The following is a 26,185-nucleotide window of genomic DNA, read 5'->3' as shown; positions in this document are numbered from 1 at the left end:
AATTTCATATTCCATTCATCCTCCTTTTTTGCTTTGCTTTTGGTCCTTGTGTGCATATTTGATTTTAGGAAAAATTAATGGCATGTTCAAATACAAATTAAGGCAACAGGCAAATATGAGATCAGTATTGTTAAGATGTAATATATGGCAAATTTTTCTCTTGCTTTTCCTGTAGAAGATCAATCTACTACATGAAAACGTTAGGAAATAAAATTGCAAATGAAAAGCCAAATTCTGTCAATAAAAAGAGGGGATGGGGGGACATTGCAGGTACCTAAAATGCTCATTGAAAGAGACCGTTAAGATTTAGAAAGTTTTTGTAATTCAGACATTATGAAAATTGGAGAGATGATTCTGTAGGAGGTTAAGATAGTAGTCAAGTCAGCCTACTCATTTTTCCCTAGTTTTCTCTTCCCTTCATGCCCTCTTCCCCAGCATGTTAATGTTTTCTGAAACAATCTTACTTCATTATCTTTACTACTCTACACTTTACTACTCTAAACACAGTGTGAACAAGTGAAAACAACTGAAGAAGGGTGTTTCAGAATCTAAAAGATTATGACTGCATCATTTTGTGTTAGTTTTTCTTCAGATTTGGAGACTGTCTTGCATGGTTGTTTGACTATTTTTTAATGAATTAACAAAAAACGTTTAGCTTTCTAGATTGTTGATATACATAGGAAAAAACCTATGTATATCAAGGCTTAATGTTTACAATCACAGTAGGAAATCTAGTCAAATAATACTGTGGAGGGGTACAGCGTACCAACTGTGTACTGTTGGTACAGAGCTGCTGTTGAAATTGCATGTCTAGTCATAAAGATCCACCTAATGGCGAAAGTTTGGGTTTTATTGTCTTTGAACAGACTTAAAGGTAGTCTTCATCTTCCATGAACAATGCCAAGCTTCCAACCATTAGAGAAATTAGCTGTAAAGAAACAACATCAGTTGAGGTTGCACAGTAGACAAAGTGCCAAAAACTATTACATGGAAATTTTCCAGTAGCAAATTTGTTTGCTGGAGTGGTGTACCTACAGTTCTCTTCAGTTTGCAAACTCTCATGTCTGGTGCAGTAAGTTGTAGTGGTGATGTGCATGTCATTCATATGAACCTGAAAAAAACTAAAGCAGTCTTTAATACTCAGAAAAGTATTGTTTTTCCAAAACGACTCGCAGATGAAAATAACCATTATTTTGCAGCAACAGACAGCTCCTTTTCGGGCAGGCAGATGGATCTTTCACAGGTGCCATTAAAGCTTCCAGACTGCTTCCTCATGGAAATGTGTCATCCACCTCAGCTGTACTACAAAATAACCATTGTTAGTTTTATTTTTGATCCAAAAGGAGTAATTTTTACTTTTCAGGAAGGTGAGACAATCTAACAGTCAAAATGAATGTGTTTGTTATTTTGAGGGGATGATGGAATTGACTCTCTAATGCCAATTCTATTAGTCTTGCACTGCAAGACTATAGAGAGCGACAAGTGGCAGAGAAGTCAATAATTTTAGGACAGCGATGTCAGGTCTGGGACTAGATTAAAGCAGGATGAAACTTGCTCAGAACAAGGGTGAGCCAAACTCATCAGGACACAAGTGCCAGATGAGCCAGTTTCCAGACACAGTGCAAGAGAGGGGCAGGACTGGTTTTTTTTTTTTTATGGCCTTCTGAGTATTATCCTTTAAGGACTTTTCCATTTTTCTCTGTCCACCTTTATTCTACTGATATTTGTTATGGTATTGTCTTCATTGACATAGTTCCTTGAGAAGGTATTCACAACACTTCTATTAATTGGCAGGTTGCTCTTTTGTGTGAGAATGGAAGCTGTAGAAAAATATTTAGAGGCTGTAAGTTTAGTATTTAATTCTGAAATTGGTGAAATTTTTGATCAGATGATCTGCATTCACAAAGATATGTGTGAATTGCTTAGGTCTAGCTTCTGAGGAAGGGCCATTCCTGTATTTAAGAACTGTGTCTTAATGCTTGGTGTACCACTGGATGAGTTATCCGCAGTAAATTGAGATGGTTCAGGAAAAATACTTTTTTTAATAAGTATGAATTTGAATTTCAGAAGCGACCACTAGGATTGTTAGATCAGACATTTGTGTAGGTCTCTCTCTGTGCTAAAAGCTGACACCTGGGTAAAGTGAGTAAGACGTTGAGCAGGTACTGAGTTATCTTTCCCCCATAGTTTCATTCCAGCTTCTAAAACACATCTTGCTGAGGTGTGGAGCTGTTTCAGGAAATTGCCAGATATAAATTGTTGCAAGGGGTCCTCTTTAATCAAGCCTCAGTTTACAGCTGAAACAATGAATGCCAGTTAATAGATTCACCTTTATATTTGATCATATCTTCATTTAATGGTATGGGAGGCAGGTCTTTTGCACTATTCAGGAATTATTTAGTTATTCTAGCAACTTTTGCCATCAAATACCAATGAAGAATCCTGGAATATTAAAAGCTGTAGATCAATTTATAAACTGCAGACAGATGCCTAAAAAAAAATTAAAAGATTCAGTTTCACTGGTTCGATGCAGTTCAACATTTGCTGGTTCTTTTTCATTCAATTCTGTATTATGAGCTTGAAAAAGCTAAGAAAAAAGCATTTATGTTTAATGTAAAGCTGATTGTCCTGTGCATTTACATTCCTTAGCTCTGGCAGCATCAGCTGAATTTAGGAGCTGCTTGCTGGTGTCAAGAATGTTTAGCAGAATTTGGAAAAAGCTATTTCCTGTGAAATGTTTTGTATTTTTTCTCCTCCATTTCTGAAGCCCTGAGCCTAAAAGGAAGAGGTTATATTTACTCTGTCTGGCTGATTTTTCTCTTCCTTTCTTTTTTCTTTATAATCACTAATGTATTGAAATAGACTAGTTCCAGAACTGAGATGTTCATATCTCCTCTTTTGTAAATCTTCCAAGCATCAGGAGCAGAATTTATTAATTGATTGTGTCTTACTACTCTTTCCTCATAGAATATTATGTGAAGGAATCCAAAGGAGGGAATTTAGCGTGATTCAGGGAAGTATCCATATTGAAAAAAAACTCTGATCCTTTTGGGATTAATATTTGCTGGAGTCAACTGTCTGAGAACTGTCTTAACTCGTGGGCAAAGGGAGGCTACTCAGTGTTCTTGTTAATTTAGCATTCTTTCTACTTGTATTTTCCAAGCACTGCAGAGATAGTCCTTCTTTGAACATTTTGTTCAAAGAGAAATGATCTGTGGCCTAGGTACCTGGAGTGGGCTTTCTTATTGAAGGCCCTTTCTGAATAAGAGGTCTACTCCTTTTCAGATCCTTGAGGCTCACTCTGAGCAAGAGCCAACAGAAAGTAATTATTCTTACCTGTGTTTCTTCTGATCTGCAGCTTTTTTTTTTTTTAATGTTTTGAACTAAAATGTTTATGAACTATCTCACCATAAAAACAATTGGAATAGGAATGCTATCGACTCTGTCCAAGTAGAACAGGAGCCTTAAAATATTTTAAACACTATTATTTACCACATAAATCTTCCCAAATCTGAAGTAGTATTACAATAAAAGATTTATTAACAGGCTTTGACAAGTACAATGAATTTCTTTTGCTGCCTGTGCTTGGATTTATTAAAGTGCACTGTATCTTAGCTGCATTATTACAGAGGCAGCAGCAGAGTATTGTATTGAGGAAAATAAACTTGAACAGTTTGCATGGGACTCAGATTAAAAATATCATCTCTAGAGACTGTGTGTGGAAATTTTGTGAAAGGCTACAGGATAATTACACAACAGACACATTAACATAACTGCATGGTCATCTAAATCTATAGCTTTTGTCACATAGTCAGACTAAGATGCACCACTGTTTCTTACCAAATGCAGTCTTTGAACGTGAACTATTCCAATATTAGATGTCCTCATACTCCTTTGAAATTAAGTTTCTGAGAAATTCTGTTCTTCCCATGAAATAACTTAATTTTTTTTCATTAATTTGAGCATTAGATCACTGCTTATTAGATACTTCCTGTCGTCAATGCAGTTTGTTGGAATATATTAACAGAAATGTGAAACTTAGTGTTTCACATAGTGTGGATTGAAAGCATCAGAGGTGTGTTTATAATATTTTAAAATAATTTTAAAATCTTTTAAAGATGGTAGGCTTGATTCAAACATAAGTTGATGATTAATGTGGAGGTAGGAAGTATGGTCCAGTACTGCAAAATGTAGCAGATAAAGAAAATCCCCAAACCTCCCTTCCATCCTTCCCTAACAACAGCTGTTGTGGACCAGCACTAGTTTTCAAGACATGTGAATCTCTTTTTTTGTATTGTAGCTGACTTTGGGCTTGCAAAGCAAAAGCAGGAAAACAGCAAGCTTGCATCAGTAGTGGGAACTATTCTTTACTCATGGTAAGTACTCCTGCATACAACATTCAGTCCAGTGACTTGCATCTTCATGGTTACTTTTTTTGAGTAATGGAGTAAGGAACAAGTGCAAGTTACACACCCACAGTTACTCTGCAGGAGTTGGTTGCCTGCCTATTTTGCTGTTGCCTGTTAAGTTGGCGAAAAAAAAAACCCTTGCAACTGCAAGTTGGTGGGTTAAGTAACTGTGATTGTGTAGTAACTTATTTAACTATATCCTTGTAGATAAAGAAATGTGTTTTCAATTCATAAAAATACATATATAAAAAATGAATTTTAATGGCTTTTAGAATCATAGAATCATTTTGGTTGGAAAAGACCTTTAAGATCAAGTCCAACCATAAAGCTAACACTGCCAACTCGGCCACTAAACCATGTCTCTGAGCAATATGGCTTCACTCTTTTAGCAGTATGTCTTCACTCTTTAAATACCTCCGGGGATGGTGACTCCACCACCTCCCTGGGCAGCCTGTTCCAGTGCTTGATAACCCTTTCAGTGAAGAAATTTCTCCTCATATCCAATCTAAACCTCCTCTCACACAACTTGAGGCAATTTCTTTTTGTCCTATTGCTTGTTACTTGGGAAAAGAGACGGATACCCACTTCACTACAACCTCCTTTTGGGTAGTTGTAGAGAGTGATAAAGTCTCCCCTGAGCCTAGGCTAAACAATCCCAGTTCTTTCAGCTGCTCCTTATAAAACTTGTTCTTTAGACCCTTCACCAGCTTCATTGCCCGTCTTTATAATTGAGGCTTCAGTGTTCAGTTACATTGTGTGGACAACTTACCATATGAAAAATACTTGGAATTGATACTAGTGGGTTTTTTTTGTATCAGTATTTAGTTTTAATAGTTAAACTGAAAAAATGTTTTCTGAAGTTTGAAATTTTAAGTGGTGGAAAAGCATCACATATTGTTTGCAATTTAGGCTTAGTAAATGCATAAATAAGTGCTTTAAAATTTACCTTAAACAATACATCATAACCCTTCTGGATGAGTTGCAGTTTCTTTTGGAAATCCATTTGTGAGCAAGCCAAAATGAGGAACCATATTGTGTTAAACTGTGGTACCAGTGTAGCTACCTAATATAGGAACCTCATCCAATTCCTGGATTACTGCTGACATGGGGTTGGTTTTCTCAAGAGCATGCACTATATGTAATTGTGGGCAGGATAGTGTGTTGATTTTTGTGTTGTACTATGTATAAATACCAAATGTGCTTGTTTATTGGGGTTACTGTATTAACCTGATACATTTAACCTGAAAATTCTGTTGACTGAAATGCTAACACCGGAAATCAATTAAGAATTTGCAAATCTGTGCCACAGTTCTGGATCTCTCTCTTAATTTGCAAAATTATTGGTTAAGCTTTGCCTACCCTAACTACTCCTGTAATTAAGGAACTGCAATATGTTCAGCTGAAGCCTTGCAGATTCAGTTATTCCTTATGCCTCTATGGGCTCATTCCAGCTTCTTTGCAATATCTTTTTACATCATCTTTTTACATCTACCCACTGTTCCCTCTCTTCAGAGTCACTATTGCTTCTAGTCAGTGTCCAGCTTTCTAGGGTCAGAAGCTGGCTTTCTTCTCTTATGGGCTTTCTGGTGCTCTTGTTCTCAGTACTATAAATTGCCAACTCTAGTTCCTGTAAATAAAGTGAAGTTTATTTGGCATAGGGAGTAGAGAAGAAAACTACAATGAATAACACATAAACAAACCAAGAATGTTGCAAAGCATGCAGTCTATCTTGTTTTCTGTTTTCATCAGAACTTTTAATTTGCAAAGTATCTGCCAATAAAGAGAAAAACCTGACAGAACTTTATATCCTTATGTTGTGGTTTAACCCCAGCTGGCAACTCAGCGCCGCACAGCTGCTTGCTCACTCCCTGCTGGTGGGATGGGGGAGAGAGTTGGAAGGGTGAAAGTGAGAAAACTCATGGATTGAGATAAAAACAGTTTAACAGTAAAGCAAAACCCACGCCTGCAAGCAAGGCAAAATAAAGAATTTGTTTACTGCTTCCCACTGGCAGGCAGGGGTTCAGACACCTCCAGGACAGCAGGGCTCTGTCGTGTGTAATGGTTACTTGGGAAGACAAACACCATAATTCCAACTATCTCCCTCTGCCGTCTTCTTCCCCCAGCTTTATATGCCAAGTATGATGTCATATGGTGTGGAATGTCCCTTTGGTCAGTTGGGGTCAGCTGTTCCAGCTGTGTCCCCTTCCAGCTTCTTGTTCACCCCCAGCCTTCTCACTGGTGGGGTGGGGCGAGAAGCAGAAAATCCTGGACTCTGCCAGCACTGCTCAGCAATAACAAAAACTTCGTTGTATTACCAACACTGTTTTCAGCACAAATCCAAAACAAAACCCCATAATAGCTACTATGAAGAAAATTAACACTATCCTAGCCAAAACCAGCACACCTAAGTAAAACTGGAAGTGATTTCATCCTAAATATCTTCTAAGACCACTGCATAGGCTAGGGCAATGACAGTATCTTTCTCAGAAGTTTACAGGCATTTTTGGTGTCAGTCTTCACTCTTCCTTTTGTCTGTGGTGGCCACATGTGATGGCCATATATCTGCCAGAATACTTGGCCTGCGTGCTTGTAATAAGTAAATATTCCAAGCTATTGGGGGAGCTACTGGTGGCTCTTCTGAATTAAAATAAACAGTCAAGAACTCAGGTGTTCGGTAGTTGAATATAATTCATGTTGCCTCTTTTGACACTGTTACTTGTGATTTCTTAGTGCCAGAATGATAATGATTGGCACTTAATCCCTAGAAATGGCTGAATTCTAAAATGGCTTCAAAAGTGAGACCTTGCAATGTATTAAATATTCAAATCCTGTACCTTGAAGACTAATGCTTATGTTTTTGTTAGTGAGCAAAAGTAAGGTAGTTGCAAAGATGCCTTAGCTGGTTCTCCAAACACTCCTGAAGCATTGCATAATCTGCAAGTGATACTTGGAGTAATTAAGTGTACTAAGAGTTTGGTGTAACAAATTACGTGCCATCTTTTTCAGCTCCTCTGAAATAATTGATTTGGTTTGTCCAGTTATAACTGGGCAGAGAACCTGTTGGTGGGATGTTGTTGTGCTTTTAAACAACATTTATGGGTGAAGTGGCTGCAAGTTAAATCAGTCTTTAGAATTGTTAGGTTCCAAACCATGTCCCAGTGGCCCTCAGGGCTGCTGAGTTGTAATTTTCTTATAATTCACAGAATCACAGAATGTTAGGGATTGGAAGGGACCTCTGGAGATCAAGTCCAACCCTCCTGCTAGAGCAGGACCTGTCTAGGGCAGAGCACACAGGAATGCATCCAGACAGGTCTTAAAAGTATCCAAGGAAGGAGACTCCACAACTTCCCTGGGGAGCCTGTTCCAGTGCTCTGGAACCCTTACAGTAAAGAAGTTCTTCCTTGTGTTGAGGTGGAACTTCCTGTGCTCCAGCTTGTGACCATTGCCCCTCGTCCTATCATGGAGTGAATACAGGTTGCCCCTTTCTTCTTGACTCCCAGCCCTCATTTATTTATACAGGTTAATTAGATCCCCCCTAAGTCTTCTCTTCTCCAGACTAAACAGCCCCAGGTCTCTCAGCCTCTCCTCATAAGGCAGGAGTTCCAGTTCCCAGTCATCCTCGTAGCCCTCTGCTGGACTCTCTCAAGCAGATCTCTGTCCCTTTTGAAATGGGGAGCCCAGAACTGGACACAGTACTCCAGATGAGTTCTCACCAGGGCAGAGTTGAGGGAGAGCAGGACCTCCCTTGTTCTGCTGGACACACTTTTCTTAATGCACCCCAGGATACCATTGGCCCTTCTGGCAACAAGGGCACACTGCTGTCCCATGGACAACTTGTTGTCCCCCAGGACTCCAAGGTCCCTCTCCACAGAGCTGCTCTCTAGCAGATCACCTCCTAACCTGTACTAGTGCATTTTATTACTCCTGCCCAGGTGCAGGACCCTGCACTTGTTCTTGTTGAACCTCATTAGGTTCCTCTTGGCCCAGCTCTCCAGTCTGTCCAAATCTCGCTGAGTGGCTGCACAGCCTTGAGTTGTATCAGCCAAACCTCCCAGCTTCGTATCATCAGCAAACTTGCTGAGAATACTTTTTTATTTTTTTCCTCCTAGATCCTGTCACTGATGTGTTTGGGTCTTATATTTTATAAGAAGTATTTTTTAAGAGTTGTGTTCTGTAGATTTAAATACTTTTTTTTTTTTTTATGTTTATTTATACCACATTTATTATTAATCTCCTTCCCTGTCTTCGTATATGAAAATCACATCAGAGCTTTTGGCAGTTCTTTTTCTACCTCTTTGTCCAGATATTTGGATGCAGGCATGAGGATAAAATGTCACTTATGTGTTGTGGTCTCTCAGTAAGTGGTCTTTTGGGACATTGCTTGTCACTTCTGCTCCACAGGCAAAATCAGGGAGGCAGTGATCCTTGCCTGTCTGCAGTCAGAAAAGAGAACAAGGATATAGTCCTGATGTCTTCCTATTTAAAGTCTGCAACTGAGTAATATTTAAAATGACATGCTAAGGCATTAAAGTCTTCCAACGTCATTATACTTTAAGAATGTTAAAAAGGCTGCAAACAGCCAAGTGCACTGGGTGCCACCTTCAAGGTACTGCTCTAGTCCCGCGTGTGGCAGTGGGCGGCTAGGCACGGAAAACTGCTCACGGAGAGCGAGGGGAACTGACTGGCTGTTCTCACACAAGTCGTGAAGCTGAAGTCAGGGCCCATAGACTTCATCAGTGCTTGGACTAGATTTTTTTTTGCGTGTGTGTTTTTGTTGTCGTTTGTTTGTCTGTTGTTTATTTGGTTTTTTTGTTGTTGTTTTAAGTTGATATGAAGGGCTATAAAATAACCAAAATATTGGGAATGCATGTCTGCCAAGAGCAGCAATAGTAGTTCTTGCACAAAAATGAAAAGAAAAGGAGGAAGAGGAAGAGCTCTGAAACAACATTGTCATCTTAGAGTGGCAGAAATTGCTTTCTTCTGAATCAACAGGCTAATAGTTCTGAGTAGTTTGAGATGCAACCCACTGTTCTTGGAGTAGACGATATAGTACAGAAACAAAAGAATAAATGCAAAATTAATGTCTGATATACTTATTGTTTAGATTTGACTTTGCAGCATTGTGCAGAGTGGTTCAGATAAAAACATATTGCTATATGTACTGAACAGTTGTATTTGGGGTTGCCTGAATCAATTTGCTAATACAGTTTTTAAAAACCAGTGTCCTGATAAAATAGCAGCAGTCATTGTTTTGTGTTTAGAGAGGGGTTAATAATTACACTTTGCAATTGTGGTGTTTTTAAATTCTGCTTCATACTAGGCTTTATTCTACTATCATACTAATTAAATTCCTTTTAATTGGTTATGTCCTTGAATTCAAAAAATCCAACAATGTGTATGGTTAGAATACCAAATGTATCAAATGGACGTGTTTACACTTAATACATTAAAAACTGACAAACAGGCTGCTTTAGGGAATTGGTAATGAATTTTGAAGTCTTTTTCCAGGTCTTAAGTCACCAGAAGCAATCTGCTCCGCATTAGTGGTGTCAATCTTTATTATCATGCCATCTCAAAGGCTTTCCTGAGAAACACACGTGAAGTTGTACATGGTTACAGAAAATGGTGTTTCCTTTCATGTATACCTGCTGTTTCTTTGTTTCACAGTAAGGATTGTAACTTATGAAGGCAGTGTATCAGCAAGAGGTCAAGAGATAAAAGTTAGCTGAGTCATGATTGCAATTATTACTTTTGTAATTGCATATGTGTAGAGCAATCTTAGAAAAATTCTGGGAAATTAAGTAAATGTTGATATTGGGGTGGAATAGAGAATCCCATCATAATTTGTTGTGAACTTAGCTGATCTTGAAAAGCTGTTGAGAGGCTGTGAAGAGCAGATCCCTTAGGTATCATTAAGAAGTAGGTGAGAATGTTCTACATTAGTTGCTGAACTGACTTGATCTATCTGAAACATAATTATTCCAAAATGTTGGAAAACTTATACACAGAGATATGTTGTTTAAGATTTGGCTTTCTGTGCTAGAGTTGAGGCATTTTTTCTTTGTGGTGTTTTGAGGAAACTCATTTCAGTGGTAGTTAGAGATACTCATCTTCTCTGCTGTGGAGGAGAAAATATTCCCTGATTTTAGTTTCTGTTTATGGACTGCACAGTCAGTCTGCATACTGTGTTATGTTACCCAAATTTCTAGTACTGGCCATTACTTTTATTTATAACCATACCGTGTGAGAGCACTGCATAAATCAGTAACTGTGATGTGATTTCATGCAGAGATCTGCAGTAGCTGTTTTTTCTCATTGGGTATTCTGGTGAAGTGATGAATGAATTTTCACTTACTTAAAGCGTTTTTGTGCTGGGAAGGGTAATTTAAGATAAGGGAGTATGTTGTGTTTTCATATGTACTTAATTTTTAGCCTGCTTTATGATGCTATATGATCAAACTGATTACCAGTTTTCCCAGCAGTTCTTCCTTCCTCCAAAAATTAGTTTTGGAACAATTTCACTGATTTCAACCAAATTTGATATTTTAAGTTCTTTCAATGTTTGTGAAAATTTAGTCATTGGTAGCAAGTAAAGAAACAATTTAATCTTCTTGATGCTAAAAATTTTTGAGATCTGCTGAAATGTTGTCTTCCAAATAAGCTGAAGTACATGCTGCCATGTGACAGTAGTTTGGTGTGTTTAGATAACTGAGAGAGTAGGAGCTGAAGGTACTGTGGGATGAGCCAGAGCAGAAAACTCATTAAAAACTAGTCCTGTGCTAGGTTTGCCATTTGTGGAACAACTGACTCCAAGAGGGGATTTGATGATTTGAGTAGAAAGGTAACAGAAGCTAAATAATCCTTCAGAATATTAATACAGGTTTTGGTTTTTTTTTTTTTTTTTTTTTAGGGGATCTTCTGAAAGTTTTTTAATACAAGTATTCACTGTGAGAACTAAACGTAGTAGTGAAATGTAATTGTGATAGTGTGGCTGTAGTTTAGGCATTGGTCTATCCTAATGTGTGTTGGCAAAAAGTCCAGTGCGGTCGAGGAGTTCCCAGGGGCAGTATAGCTGAGGACAGGGAGATAATGCTGTTGCTGTCTGCACGCCACGGTGCCAGTCTGTGTAGAACACTGTGTTTCATTGTGGACATACCAGGACTGAAAGATAAGCTGGATGAACTTCAAGGAAAAACATTATAAGTAGTTGACAGAGATTTCATTATGAAAAGGAGATCAAATGATTTAACTTCATACATTTTTTACTAAGCAACAAGTTTGTCTAGATAACTGCCACCTTACATTTAAAATATACTTAATACCATGGCCAGTATTATGTAACATTATACGTGGGAGTAAAACTGGAAACGATGGGAAACAAAGCATGAAGACATCTGTACTGGTCTCTGGAAAAATGTGCCAGTGGAAATGGTAGAAGTTCCCACCATAAGACATAACTTAATACTAGGTGCAAAAAACTCTCAGACTAAAAGAAATCAGGCCATTTTGGAAGTGACATGGACTCGTTCATACAGGTGTTTTTTTCTACCATAAGAGATGAAGAGTTGTTTTACTCACAAAGGCTTAGAAGTAGTTTAAGGTCATAGCACAAATTTTCTTGATGAAAGGAATTGTGAAAACATACAGGATAGTTTCTATACTTATTTTCTAACAAGTGAGTAGTGCTGATCCAGCTTCTACAGAGTTACTTTATTGCCTGAAAAAAAAAGTATAGTATGTAATAAATTTATAGACTCCATGATTAAACTGCTCTCTTAAAAAAACCCAGAATACTATTCTACCACCATAATAGATAATAAACCAACAATGTATTTAACAAAAAAAATGATTTCTGTAGAACTTGTGTAACAATTATTTTAATGTATGTTATGTTATAATCCCTTTGAAAGAGTTAATAATCATGAGTGAACACTTTTTATTAGAACAAGATTAGTCATTTCATCAAAGTAATTTATAAGCTTGTAAATGTCTTCTAGTCCAATGTTACTGGTATTTGTGTGCTAGAATTACTCTGATTTAGATGACCTGTGTTACTGTAACATCTGAACTGCAGGACAGAACACTTCGGTGTTTTTTCTTCCATTGATTTCTGGTTTGGTTTTTTTTTTTTTTCCCCATTCTCTTCTTAGATGTCAGCTGTACTACTATCCTGGCAGATCCTTACTATTTCTAAATCTTAACTATTTCTTGTTCAGCTTAACGTTGTTGCTCAGTATATGGTATGCTGTTTCTGTTTCTAGTGCTGGTATATGTCAACTTGCTGTCTTTGATGTTTCCTTAATAGTGTGTTTGCTGTTTTACCATGTCTTTAGTGGTCAGTTAAAGCTATTTTATGTTTTTAGTGGGCCTAGGGCCTTAGTTCTTCATGTGGCTTTTTGTTCAGCTGTTTTCTTTTTCATAGTAGCCAGATTTCAAGGCTCTGTCAAGAATTAAAACTGCCTTAGTTTTTCCTTGGTTTGTTCCATCTTTTTTATACTTTTTTTTTTTTCCCCCACAGCTGAGTTTTTGCACAGAACAATGATTTTTATTGTTACAGTAACTAATGGTAGAATAAGAGAAAGCATGTATCACTTTAACAGAATAGAGTTCTTGGACTACACGGAGCTATTATTAGAGTATGCACCAGAGTGATAAGTGGCCATGTATCATGAGGGAAATGTTAAGGCTGTTTTTTAAGAGTTTACTCTCCACTTTTTACCCTTTCCTATTTTGTGCAGTAGTAGATTCACTATCTACTTCCAGGACTGGCAGGCCAGGTGTAGCTTAGGAATGACTGGAGGCAACATGAGGGAGGTATGTGAGGCATCTGACTGAAAGAAGAGCCATGTCACCAATTGACTAACAAGCAGGATGCTGAATATTTCCAATACTGTTCTAGAATAATTGAAATAAAGAAAATAACTAGAATCAGAAATAGGACAGACATCTCATTAAGAAATGCTATAAAATGGCATTGATGCCTTCTAAATGAACTAGAGGCTCACGCCTGAGTCATCTGCAAGTATAGCAGCCTGTAGTCTTTCCTTCTATTCCCTCTGTTACTGTAAGTGGCCATATTTTCTGCTTGAGATACATCCTTAGTGTTGTCAGGGTCTTGTTTAAAATAGAAATTATGGAAGAGTCTGTTTTGAATGAAAGAAGGGACAGGTAAAAATAAATTATTTGCTAATACTTGAGTAGCTTTTGTGGGTTTGATAATTTGAAGCTAAACCACCTTTAATTGTTCAACTGTTAACTCATGTTGGCAACTGATGTTTTCCACACCTAGAGTCCTCAGACATCTTGGTTATGGCTGCTCATTGCTTACAGGAATGTCATAAGGTGGTTGAATTTAAATACCCTATGATTTCAGACGAACGTATGTGTCTGCATTTGCTGTCTATTCCACTGAAGAAACCTCTTCTCCTGGGTTACTGCTCAATGTCTAGGAAATCCACAATTTGAGCTGCACAAACGAGGGTCGATGTGTTATGACTGAAGAGGTAGTACAGTGTTACCCATGGATGTAACAGTGAATTAGCTGTGTGATCCCAATTTCAAACAAGTCGTCTGTGTGTTTTTATAGAGATCAAGGTGCCCCGTTATCAATTTGGGAGATGCAGGAGTGTGTCTTAGATGTAACTTCTTGGTAGTTTTTTTTGATGACTATTTACAAATTAACATGTACAGTTTCTACTTGTTATGTCAAGAGTTAATAAAGGCTTTAATTTATTCCTGAAAGGAATTTTGGAGAGAATTTAGAGCACGGAGGAAATACATGTTTTTCTCTGCACAAGACCATGTGACAGTTCAGTTTGGCATTATTTTGCTTCTGGCCTGTTTCTCAAGGGATCCCCTTGCTATGGTTAGAGAGTCAGCAGAATAGAGTGAGCCAATATTTTAGACCTCTTCCTCCCTTCTCTTTAGTCTTTGGTGGGTTTCCCATGTAGCGTTAGTTTTTCAACTGATGTTTGCTAATGAGCCATCAAGCAATAAATTCTTTGTCTCATATTAATATGTATCACGATTTATGTCTAGATTAGTGTGGTACAACCCTATGCTCATATATAATCTACTGATTTTCATGAGGGGTTTTGCAGGCACCTGGATCAACAGACTTTGTTTAGATTTGGGAATTCTAAATTCTATGTAAAACACGACAATGAAGTTACCATCTCATTCAGGTCATTCAGGTTAAACACTCAGCTGTCTGCTTTCTTTTTGGTGATTTGTTTGTTTGTTTGGTTTTTGGTGGGTTTTTTTTCATATTTAATCCATACACAATGTGATTGCTAGACAGAAGAGAAGTTATTAGTTACTTATCTTGTATATTAAGTTCCAGCAGATCCAAATACTTGCAGTCATCTAATTAATACCTTACTGTGAGAAACAAGTTACTGTCAGAAACAAGTCATTGTGTGGCTGGGATTGATCTTTCTTATGTGCAGTCATTCAGAAACCAGGCATCTTATTCAAGTCAAGCAGGTTAGGTGATCACTGAAAGTAATGGAAAGAAACAGGCACTTCAGTAATGAATTTCATCCCATCTATCTTAGCTATTTTACTGTGAGATGAATCAACAATTTGATGTGCCCGTGTCTCTCCATTTGCTACAGAGGGATCTGGAACACTTGTAGCATAAACCTAACTTACAGGAGTTTAAAGTTGAGGTGAAATTTGACAACTTACATGAAATCATTTGCTACTGCTTGTGGTTGTCGTCTTGCAGATACTTACTCTTCCATTTCTCCCTTTCCATTTTAAATATTCATGTGATTCTTGATGAGCTATGTTATTTAGACAATGACAGTGAATGAAGTTCATTCTGAAAGGCATATGGCTCAATAAGTAAAATCCTTTACCATTTTTTTAAGTGTTCTGATTTCTGTTCCATAAATAAAAGGGAGAAACTTTATTTTCTTGAGCTGTTTGTACAGTTACAGACTTAAAGCAATTCTTCAAAGCATTTTAAAGGAAATTGCAGTTATAATTCACTGGAAAAAATCTCTGGAAGGAATCAATTCTTAACGTGCACCTGACAGATAATTCTATGGGTACATTTTAGAATATGAGTGTTTCAATTTTTATGTCCATGGATAGCACTTTGCCACAACTTCCAGGTGCAATTTAACGACAGCATTTCTGTTAAAACTGACAACTTGACAATCTGCAAGATATTTTTGTATGAGCAGGAATATCTCAAGGGTCACATTGAAGGGAAATTTTATTTTCTAAGTTTCAGAATCTGGTTTATACCTCCTCTTGTTGTTTTAGACTTTGTTCCATGATATGTCTGAAGGAAAAATAGGTGTAAATTAGAACTTTAAAGTGTTTTTCTGTTTTAAGCCTCCCAGAAGTTCTGTATGTAATACTGGAGCACTGAACTATATATTAATGATACTTTGATTTATCCTTATAATTTACTCAGAGATGCATATGACAATAATGAAAATTCAGAAGCATAAAAAAGTTAAAACAGCTATGCAAATTTTGAGCTTAATTAGGTAACTCTATTTTCATTACAGTGTGAGAGGTGATATTTCATTACATTCTTCAATAATAATAAGACTGCCAGAGGAAGAAGCTGCTTGCTGTAAACATCACCTTTTCTAATAGCGCCTGCAAGGCTCTTTAAATTGTGAAACAAGTTTTTAAAAAAGCAAAGGCACAGGAACGTGTGTAGTAGTTTTACACACTGACTCCCAGCAGGGTTGTTTTTTTTTTTTTTTTTGTTTGTTTGTTTGTTTGTTTGTTTGTTTTTCAGAGCAACAGATACAACAAATAGACAAGAATGCCAAACTCAAACTGAATTGTATCTTTATGGGATATTTTCCCTATGCTCCTACACACTGTATCCCGATGAGGGGAAGAAACATTGCAAATAGATGGTTAACTTTTAAAAAAGTTTATAGAAAACCTTCCATTGAGTTTAAATGCACATAAAATGTTCCTGAATTGCTGTATTTCTGAAATTAAATACTCACAGAATACTGTTCTGGCTGGAAAATTCTAGAGAACCAAACTGTATCTTTGAGTAGTACTCTGTATATATAAATACACACATGTATATATGTATGCACATATATAGATGTATATAAAGACACACAACATGCACACACAGATTTATGTAAAAAACAGTGAGAATGTTCATACTTGTAGAGAAGTTCAGTTTAGATAGCATAAGACAGATACTGTAATTTTTTTTTTTTTCAGTTTAATTTATAGTTCCACACTGACAAATTAAGCAGAGATTGGTTTGTCCAACTAGCAACACTGTTTCTTGCATGACTGTATTCAAACAAAGCTGTTGTGTTGATGTCTTCTGAGATTTCAAGTACATGCAACCCTGTATGTTATGAGAATTCTTGCTCATCTTGTTTGCTGCTGTGGATAGTTAAACAGAGGACTTTGAAATTGCCCAGTGCCCAGCAACTACACAGCTGCCACATCTGTCAATTTTTGGAGCACATTGCTTTCTGTGTATTCAAACGTGAGAACATTTAAATATGGATGTCTCTTGAGCAGCTTACTTGGTGAACATCAGTGTAATGTATCCTGTACTTTATAAGATACTTTTTAAAAAGACATTTAGGCAGTGAGGTGCTTTTTTGCCACTGCTTCATGAGATTCAGAGAGAACTTGTTTTCACTAGTGCTAAAGGTTCATATCTGTAAAAGCAGTGAATATATAAAGATGCCACCAAAAAACAGTCTGTCAGATGAATTCATGATTCTTTTCTAACTGCCAGATATGTACATTCTTGCAGAAAAAGTACAAAGTTTAAAGACAGGAGAATATGTAGTAGTTGAATGTAGACTTGTAGACTTGCTGGTCTTCTGCTTCTGAGTATGAACACAGAAGTCCTCACAAAAAAAATCTGCTTTTTTCAGCAGCTTTTAACATAGGCTTTATTCTCAGAACTGAAAAGAGATGTGCTGAAGTTTTTTATACATTTTCTTGGTTTAGTTATATTTTGATTTACTAAATCTTTCCTACTTAGCAAAAGTAAAAAAAAAAAAAGTTTCATTTGAGCATTATGAACTAAGAGTAAAACTGAATGCTGTGTTTCAGTGGAAGCTGCTTTTTATATTTATATAAAATCCACTATTTATATAAACACCACTGGCAGTGGTGTTTAGTATCTCTCTTCCATAGAAAAAAAAATCTCTAAAATTTCTAGCAGTACTGGTTAGTTTTAAGGCTGTGATATAAACTGTGTCACTGAAATGGCATATTCATCATACTCATCAGTGACCTGGATGAAGGGATGGAGTGCACCCTCAGCAAATTTGCTGGTGGTACAAAACTGGGGGGAGTGGCTGACACACCAGAAAGCTGTGCTGCCATTCAGTGAGACCTGGACAGGCTGGAGAGTTGGGCAGAGGGAGATCTGATGAAGTTCAACAAGGACAAATTTAGAGTCCTGCAGCTGGTGAGGAATAACCCCACACACCAGTACAGGTTGACAGGCTGACCTGCTCAAAAGCAGCTCTGCAGAGGATGACCTGAGAATCCTGGTGGAGAAAAGTTAAGCACACCAGCAATGTGCCCTTGTGACCAAGAAGGCAAATGCTATCCTGGGGTGCATTAAAAAGTGTATGACCAGCAGGTTGAGGGGGGTTCTCCTCCCCCTGTACTCTGCCCTAGTGAGGCCACATCTGGAGGACTGTGTCCAGGTCTGGGCTCCCCAGTTCAAGAGAGACAGGGGAGTACTGGAGAGAGTCCAGTGGAGGGCTACAAAGCTGATTAAGGGACTGAGAGACCTGTGTCTGTTTAGCCTGGAGAGGAGAAGCCTGAGAGGGGCTCTTACCAATGCTTGTCAGTATCTAAAGGGTGGGTGTCAGGAGGAGGGGACCAGTCTTTTTTCAGGGGTGCCCAGTGGTAGGACAAGGGGCTACAGGCAGAAACTGCAACACAGGAAGTTCCATCTGAGCATAAGGAGAAACTTCCTTTCCTGTGAGGGTAACAGCACTGGCACAGGCTGCCCAGAGAGGTAGTGGAGTCTCCTTCTCTGCAGACTTTCAAACCCTGCCTGGATGCGACCCTGTGCAACCTGCTGTAGGTGAACCTACTTTGGCAGGGGGCTTGGACTAGATGATCTCCAGACATCTCTTCAAACCCTAACATCCTTTCATTCTGTGTTTGCTGAAATGATTCAAGGAAGAGAAAAACAAACAAACAAACAAAAAAACATGAACCACCCCACCTAAAACAACTATACCACTCCTGGGTCTGCACAAACATTTGCATAAACATGTGATGTTGAACTAGATTAGAGAACTAACCTAGCTCAGATATAATTTAGATGACTTTTCAGATGCATCAGGTCTTTGGTCTGACACATAATATATCTGTAGAGGTACTTGTGCTGGCACAGCAGAGCGGATGGTGGTGAAAAGTGACTGGGGGTAGCAGGAGCAAAACAACATCCTGGCTTATAATGTTTTTGAAACGAATTGCCACATGCGAGGCTGTTTAGCCTTCCCAGTTTCATATGAGCTCTAAGTTTTGCTGAGGAAAAAAAGTGGGTATGAGTGACTTAACACTTAGGGATTAGGAAGACAACCTTGTGCTCTGAATGTGCTTCTGGCTTGGGTATTTAATGATGCAGGTAAGAAGAAGAGTTTTCTCTGTTTGTATTTGTTTAACAAAGCAATAAGACTGCAGAATAATAGTAAGCCTTTTTGAAAATGTAATTTGATTTGTTGTAATATGTGACATAGATGAATTAGAAGTGAGTTGCTGGCAGTGTTAGAACACTGTCTCATTACACTGCTAGAGGCCATGAATAATTTTTCAAAGTTAATATATTTGGTATCTTTAAACAATCATGTATAATGTTAATGGGATATATGTGATCCAAATATATAGTTGGGATTATGTTTTTACACATTTCTCAGTGCTCATTGAGATTTCAGATTGAGACAGCATACACAACTTGACTGCTATGTTCAGTGAAAAGTGTCCTTCCACATCAAACTAGGATTTATATTTTTTTAAGATTTTAGTAAAATCATAGTGGAGATATTATATAGTCTGCTGTATCCTGTAGTTATATAGTAGCCTGTCACTGACCTCAGGCTGGTTTTCTCTCTCTAGAGATTAGATTATGTGAATGTAGAGGAACTTTTGGGGCAGAGACAGGCAATACCTGGGCTAGAAAATGAAACTGTTGAGGTTACACTGGTGGGAGAGCAATTATACACATGAAAGTTACCTCTCTTGGCTAACTTCACCTATTTTAATATTACATTCCCAACCTGGTGGCAAGAGAATTTATTACACTGTAAAATTGCAAACTGAAGGTAGTAAGTTTCCTTCCTAACCCTATACATTTAAAAAAATGGTAGAAACGATGAATTTTCCTGTTGGAATCAGCAGAGGTTTAGAATGCCTGAAAAGATGTCTTTGTGAAGAAAAAAACTATATATGTATAATATCTTACAAAAGTATTTAACATAATTTATAATGAGAAAAATGTATATAAGTTAGAAGACAATGTCATAAATTATTACAGAATTACTTGACAATACATTTCAAAATAGAAAACTATGAAGGCAACATTTTTAGAAAATGAAAATCCTGTTCCAGCTTCATCAGTCAAAGGACAGACAGAATATCCCCAAAAGGCTTGTGTTGAATTCTTCTTGTAGGTGACAAATGCTTTCAGCATTCAGTGATGTTCACAGAAGCTCTTTATACAAACTGTCAGTTTTGTGGCTCCTGTTTCTTATTCTGTTGCTTTTAGTGGTGATTTCAAAGCTATAATACTGAATGTGTATCTGTAGCTTACAGCAAACTATCCAGACAAAAATTTGACAAGCAGCAACAGTTTTTATTTTATTTTTTTTCCTTTGGGATGATGCTGATGTTGAGAAGCTTCTTTTTCTTTTTTCCTTATCTTTTTTTCCTGTCTTTCTGTAAATTAGAGAACTGATTATATAGTCAATCTGAATTTTTTTTCACACTGCTCTGTAAGTGCTCACAAATTTTCCTGGGGTAGTTTAGTAAAATGAAAACAGGCCTCCTGGTTCATAGAAACCTAGAAATGGTTCCCAAACACAAGCATATTCTTGATTTTGTCATTCTTTGGACTGAAATTGTTGGTTTTGGCCCTCTTCTGAGAAAACAGATATTCACTAAAACAGGATAGATTCTAGTTTCGTATATGGCAAATTTCTTTGACTGTTAGAACAGTCAAATGTAGAACAAGCTGCCCAGAGCGCTTGTGAGGCCTTTACCCCTGAAGGTTTTCAAGACACTGCTGGATAAATCCCTAGTTAGCCTGAGCCAGAGGATGGCAGTCTCATTTTTATAGTGCATTTTGGCGGTTAGAAGTGCCAAGATTTTGTAAATCCCTTCCTCTGCTTTGATCAGTTATGCCAGCAACTAAAATGGCTATCCATTGCAAGCAAGTATTATTTCACAGGTATTAACAAAGATACCTGAGTATCTGAAGCTAATAGAAGCTGCAGAGATTCTTTTAGTATCTGGGACCAAAAAACCCCACCCTCAAGGTTTATCAGTATATGGCAGACATGTCTACCATCTCTCCTCCTGTCCTGTCTCCAACAGTGGCAGCAAGTCAGTATCCGTAGGGAAGGTGCTATGGGATAAACATATTTGATACTTTCCTTGCCTCCAACTGTTTTCAGCTTGGGCTGCTTCTTCAGCTAGATGTGGTTTCCAGGCATAAGTGTTTGTATAACTGCCACCAACAGCAGGGATCTCATCAAACTTTGCATAATTAATGGGAGGAATGATAAAGACTAAAAGCAATATCTATCACTGTTAAAATCTTCTGCAGTGGTGTATGCTTCTTATTTATGTAGTCTTTCATTATAGCCATCACCTCTTCTGGGGAGTAGTCTTGAAGAATAACTCTTATTTTAATTAATCCATAACTGTCTAGTTGAAATAATATCTCAACTGAAAATACTCCTCATACAGTGGGATGACATACACCAGCTTGTTCTTACACCTCTCAGAAGCATTTGGATTTGCCAGTGAACACTGTGTTCACTTGGTACACAAGAGAACTCAACCAGTGACTTATTGAAGTTCTGTAAAACTTGGGAAATCTTCACTAACTGTGACCCATGCAAAGTCAGCCTGATAGCATTGACAGCACTTAGAAGCTGTAGAAGCCCTAGAAAATTAATGCTGTTCTGAAAACAATGTCCCCTCAGCTCCTCATCCCTCCCTCTCCCAATTCAGGACTTCTTCCTTTGTTTTGGAACTTCTATCCACTAATAGCTAGTGTGAACACGAGCTACTCCAGTGAGGATATCTTTCATATAGGTATGGGGTAGTAGTAGTAGTACATAGTACCAATGTAGCAGATGCAGATGGTGGATAGTCTGTTTGTAACTCTCTGTTAAAGGTATTCTTAAATGAAAACCATAAGAAAATAACATCAGTGAGAAACTTTATAAATGAAAGCTTGATTTCAAGAATATCTCCAAAGCCATATAGAGATGATTTGATGAAATGTGTTGCTGTTTTACAAGTAGCACAAATATTGAAAACATACAATTTTTTTTTTTTTTCTAATCCTAATTTAAAATGTGGAGTAGAATGGAAAGCTGTATTTAAAATAGCTGCTTAATGCTGCAAAGTAGTTCAAAAGAAAAAAACAGATAACTCGTTGGATTAAGCAATGACTTAATCAAATTCAAGATTCATTTTAAGGCTGTTGGCATAGAAGACTTTGTTATTAAATATAAAAGTGATGCTGATATGCTGAGCAAGAGTGAAATAGTTATAAAATTACCCATTCAAGGATGCTGAGAATTTGGAGAATTATTTTGTGGATATATTTCTGTGGCTTTCATTTAGAAAAATTTAGTCTTGCTTTTGCTATGGACGTCTGTTCAGTGAAGGACTCTTCTATAGTTAACATAATGGTGCTGAGGTAAGCTTTTCAGCCTGAATATGTAATTTGGAAATGAGCAGTGATTTGTAAAACTAGAGGAAAGCTGTAGTGATTTTCTTGAATATGCTAGCTTCAACAATTGACTAATTATATAAGTATCTTCTGCCTCTTTAATATCCAAGACTCTGGATATGATAAAGTATAGCATCAGTCAGCTGGTGGAGCAATGGAAAAGAAATTCTTTATCAGCTCTTAGAGCTTCTCCCTTTAGGTATTTTATTTTGACACTGAATGCATTTTATGATGTGGACATCTATTTACTAAAAATTCAATTAGTGCCACTGTCGTCTTTTAGCCAACTGAGTTCTTTTAATCTAAGAATTAAAGGAAGAATCCTGCCTTTACAAAGAAACCAAAAAAGATCATACCGATGCTACACCCTTCAATTACCACATTTGCAGTGTTTGTGGCTAAGACTGATTTTGTAGGGGTTTTATGGAATAAAATTCAGAGTCTGGTTCTACTCAATCTTTCTGGTCTTGACCAGACGGTGACAGTTTATACACAGTTGTCAGGTGAATTAGACAAAGTGTGTGTACTTCCACCACCCTCCTGCTTATGGGTGGCAGGGGCAGAACTGGGTGCCTTCTCTGCTTGGCATCCCTCTGCAGTGTGGATACAAAAGATACAACTTGGCTGCAGGACTGTTTTACTAGTCACCCACGTTTCTAACTAGCAGGTGGTGAGGCAAGCCTGTAGAACATGGAGAGGGTTTTCACTACATCTCTTAAAAGTAAATAAATAATATTTGAAAATTCTATTCAAAAATCTAAATTACAGAATTAATTAGCCATTAAAGCATAACATAGGATTTTATATTCTCTGTAACTTTCATGGTGACCTTAGATAAATATTACTTCAGTAATTTAAAGTACTTCTTAAGCATGAGACAGTATTTATTAAAGGTATTGGTCATCCTAGTGCTCTAAATATCAGAGTCTTCTGACTAAATACATTTGTTCTGGAGGAAAAGATAAAGTAGTATTCTGATGCAAGTTCTCCTTTTGATTTAAAAACAAAACCCCAAAAACCCAAAACATTGATTTAGAACAAAAGTCTTTCAGCGTGGATAAGCAGCCCAAATGACTTCATTAACTTCCAGCTATTATGCATTTGTGTGAAACTACAACCCTGTCAGCACTGTATTCTTTCTGTGGTTTTCAAATCATAATAGTCACAAATACATTTTTCCTAGTCACCATCCCAGTGGGCTGGTGTTTGCTCAGGACATCAGGCTAAGTTCTCTCCTGCTGCTCATGAATACAGGGTTCTGCAGGCCATGGCATGGTTGCTTCCATTTCTCTCTCGATAGGATTCAGCTTATCATTTCTGTGACTGCTATGGGACTTTTTGCATAGTTCCATAGATTTGGTGTGCACAATCTCAGTTAGGGACTTTAATATTATTTAGTAATTTAAAAATGATAAATGCATAACTTTATCTTTTTATGCATGAAAATTATCACTAGAATGAAAAAATCGTAAAATTAAAGTCAGATTAGTTTTTCTAAATAGGAGCATGCTTAGAACTTTACTAAGAAAGGGGCTTTGCCTTATTGAGCTCAGTTGCAATATGGATATTTGCTCTAACGGACATGCTAATTAATTAAAACATAAAAATGAAATTTCCACAAAGTCCTCTATGAATTACTCTCATAGGACGGAATAAAGGGATTACAGATTACATGGTGTTATGTTCTAACACTATGTTCAACATCCTGTAATATTCTCAATGGTTATGTAACAGCAGCAGTAAAATTCAAGGAAAATTGCTAGTTAGGTTTCACCCAGGAATCTGTATCTTGCCTGATCAATTTCGTCAGAAATGTGTGACCTGTCAGTCTGTCCCACTTCCCACACTGTGACCTCTGTTATTTCTGTTCGGTCAAGAAAATTTAATTTGTCTTCACATTATATTCTTTCTAAGGGATCTCATTCCATTTATTTTCTATTCTAAGTTGAAATGAAAAGGGAAACAAGTTTTCAAGTTTATTTTAGACATGAAAGGAGTCAAGTACTTTTTGTTTTTAAGTATTTATTCTCTGTATTCAAGTATTTATTCTCTGAGTAAATACAGAAAGAAGATGCTAAGTGAAAAAATAAAACCCAAACACATTATGTGATAATGACCAGTATATACTGCTAAGGCTTGAACTCCAGCATCTGAATATTCCTACTAATGTAAATTATTATCATCCAGGTTTATGAAAAGTGCTGAGGGAATTAAGGGAAGTGGAGTCAGCTTTGTACTCACTCAAAACTGAAATTGCTGCCTTCTTGCATTTGCTTTTAGTGGGTCCTTACAATGGAAATTGTCATTTGGCGGGCTCCTTGTCCATGTGGCATCCTCACAGGGAATGCTTTGCAGTACTTTTAAGAGGATGAAAATGATAAGATGAGTAAAGTTGTTTACTCACATTAATAGCAAAATAATTTCCATTAGCATTCTAAATGTAGGAATTTTGTTCAAATCTTTCTGGTATCTGAATTACTGGGGAACGTGATGTATCTGTTCTCTAGTCCATTTTACTGAAATGCTGTCCTTGTAAACAAGTTCTGAATGCCATAGTTTGTATCTATCAGGTCCAAAACCACCATAACATGAAATGAGTGGGTAGGACAAGTGAAAAAAATACAAACCACTGGTGGTGTGAGAAGAATGGCAGTAGAAATGGGAATGCTGTTAATTGTACTTCCACTTATAGAATTCGGTGGTAAAGGAAACAAGTACAATGTTTTGAATGTAATTGTGTGTGCTCTGAAAATATGTTGTAGTGACTAATTAAATATTAGGTGTTTTTTTTTAAAAAATAAGCCTAATTCTAGGTGAATTAATTAAACACTTGTGGGTTGCATTGCTTTTTTGCTTAGCCCTGAAGTTGTAAAGAGTGAGCCGTATGGAGAGAAGGCTGATGTCTGGGCTGCAGGATGCATCCTTTATCAGATGGCAACTCTGAACCCACCGTTTTACAGCACCAACATGCTCTCCTTGGCAACTAAGGTATTCAGATATGCCACATCAACCTACCTATTATTTCTGCATTGTGTTCACTAGATCCATGAGAATTTATGTTTAAGGTTATAGAAGTATAAACTACTCTCTGGCCTGATGTGTGAATGACTGCAAATGTTTATCATTGTATGAATTGCTATATTGCCTTTCTAACTGAAAAAAAAAATTACTTGGAAATGATAGTATATTATTACCTCTCAGATTAGCATATTTTTGTCATTGCATTTGCTGATAGGTGCTTTAGATATATACAATTTCTTGATGTACTGTAATATTGCATTCTCTATAGCATTGTATGTTATACCTTAGGATGTGATCACAAATAAAAATAAGTCATTGTTTGGCTTTTTAAAAAATTATCTCATATTCTCTTATTTCTCCTATAGAAGATGTGAAGTTGGTTTGCAAGTTAGAGCTGATGATATAATGCCCATCAGGTTGTTTCAAGGAACAATACATATCATATAAGATCTTCAGATAAATAATGGAATATTTTTCTTCAGTTAACTGCAGGTAATTTATTTTACAGATAGTAGGGGCTGCGTATGAACCTGTGCCAGAAGGACTGTACTCTGAAAAAGTGTCATTTACCATTAAGAGGTAATTGCTTATCTAATTCTATTTCAACATCCAGCTGGAAGGATGTTTTGTTTTGTATGTTTACAGCAGTGACTGTTTGTCACTTTAGCAACTGCCAGTATAGTTGTCTCTGAATGTGAAGTATCTTCTGATTTAAAGAAAACCAGAGATAGCTCCTTGCCCTGATAATAGCATATACCAGTATAGTCAGCACATTTATCCAGTCAGAATAGGCTTTGATGTTTAACAA

General features: G+C 37.1%; 1 protein-coding gene across 1 annotated transcript in view; it reads left to right on the top strand.

Moving 5' to 3' along the window:
• The window catches only part of NEK10 (NIMA-related kinase 10), a gene marked incomplete at its 3' end in the record, with an annotated part of 63,077 nt that overhangs the window by 31,509 nt on the left and 5,383 nt on the right, over positions 1–26,185 (top strand). The window contains exons 22-24 of the mRNA XM_008939521.1: positions 4,301–4,376; positions 25,215–25,344; positions 25,886–25,956. Coding sequence (XP_008937769.1) covers positions 4,301–4,376; positions 25,215–25,344; positions 25,886–25,956 — 277 coding nt within the window. The remainder of the gene's footprint in view (positions 1–4,300; positions 4,377–25,214; positions 25,345–25,885; positions 25,957–26,185) is intronic.

This window comes from Merops nubicus, unplaced genomic scaffold, assembly GCF_000691845.1.
Source record: "Merops nubicus isolate BGI_N331 unplaced genomic scaffold, ASM69184v1 scaffold5094, whole genome shotgun sequence".
NCBI classification, from domain to species: domain Eukaryota; kingdom Metazoa; phylum Chordata; class Aves; order Coraciiformes; family Meropidae; genus Merops; species Merops nubicus.
The sequence above is the reverse complement of the archived record's forward strand: the minus strand, read 5'-3'. Positions and strand labels throughout refer to the sequence as shown.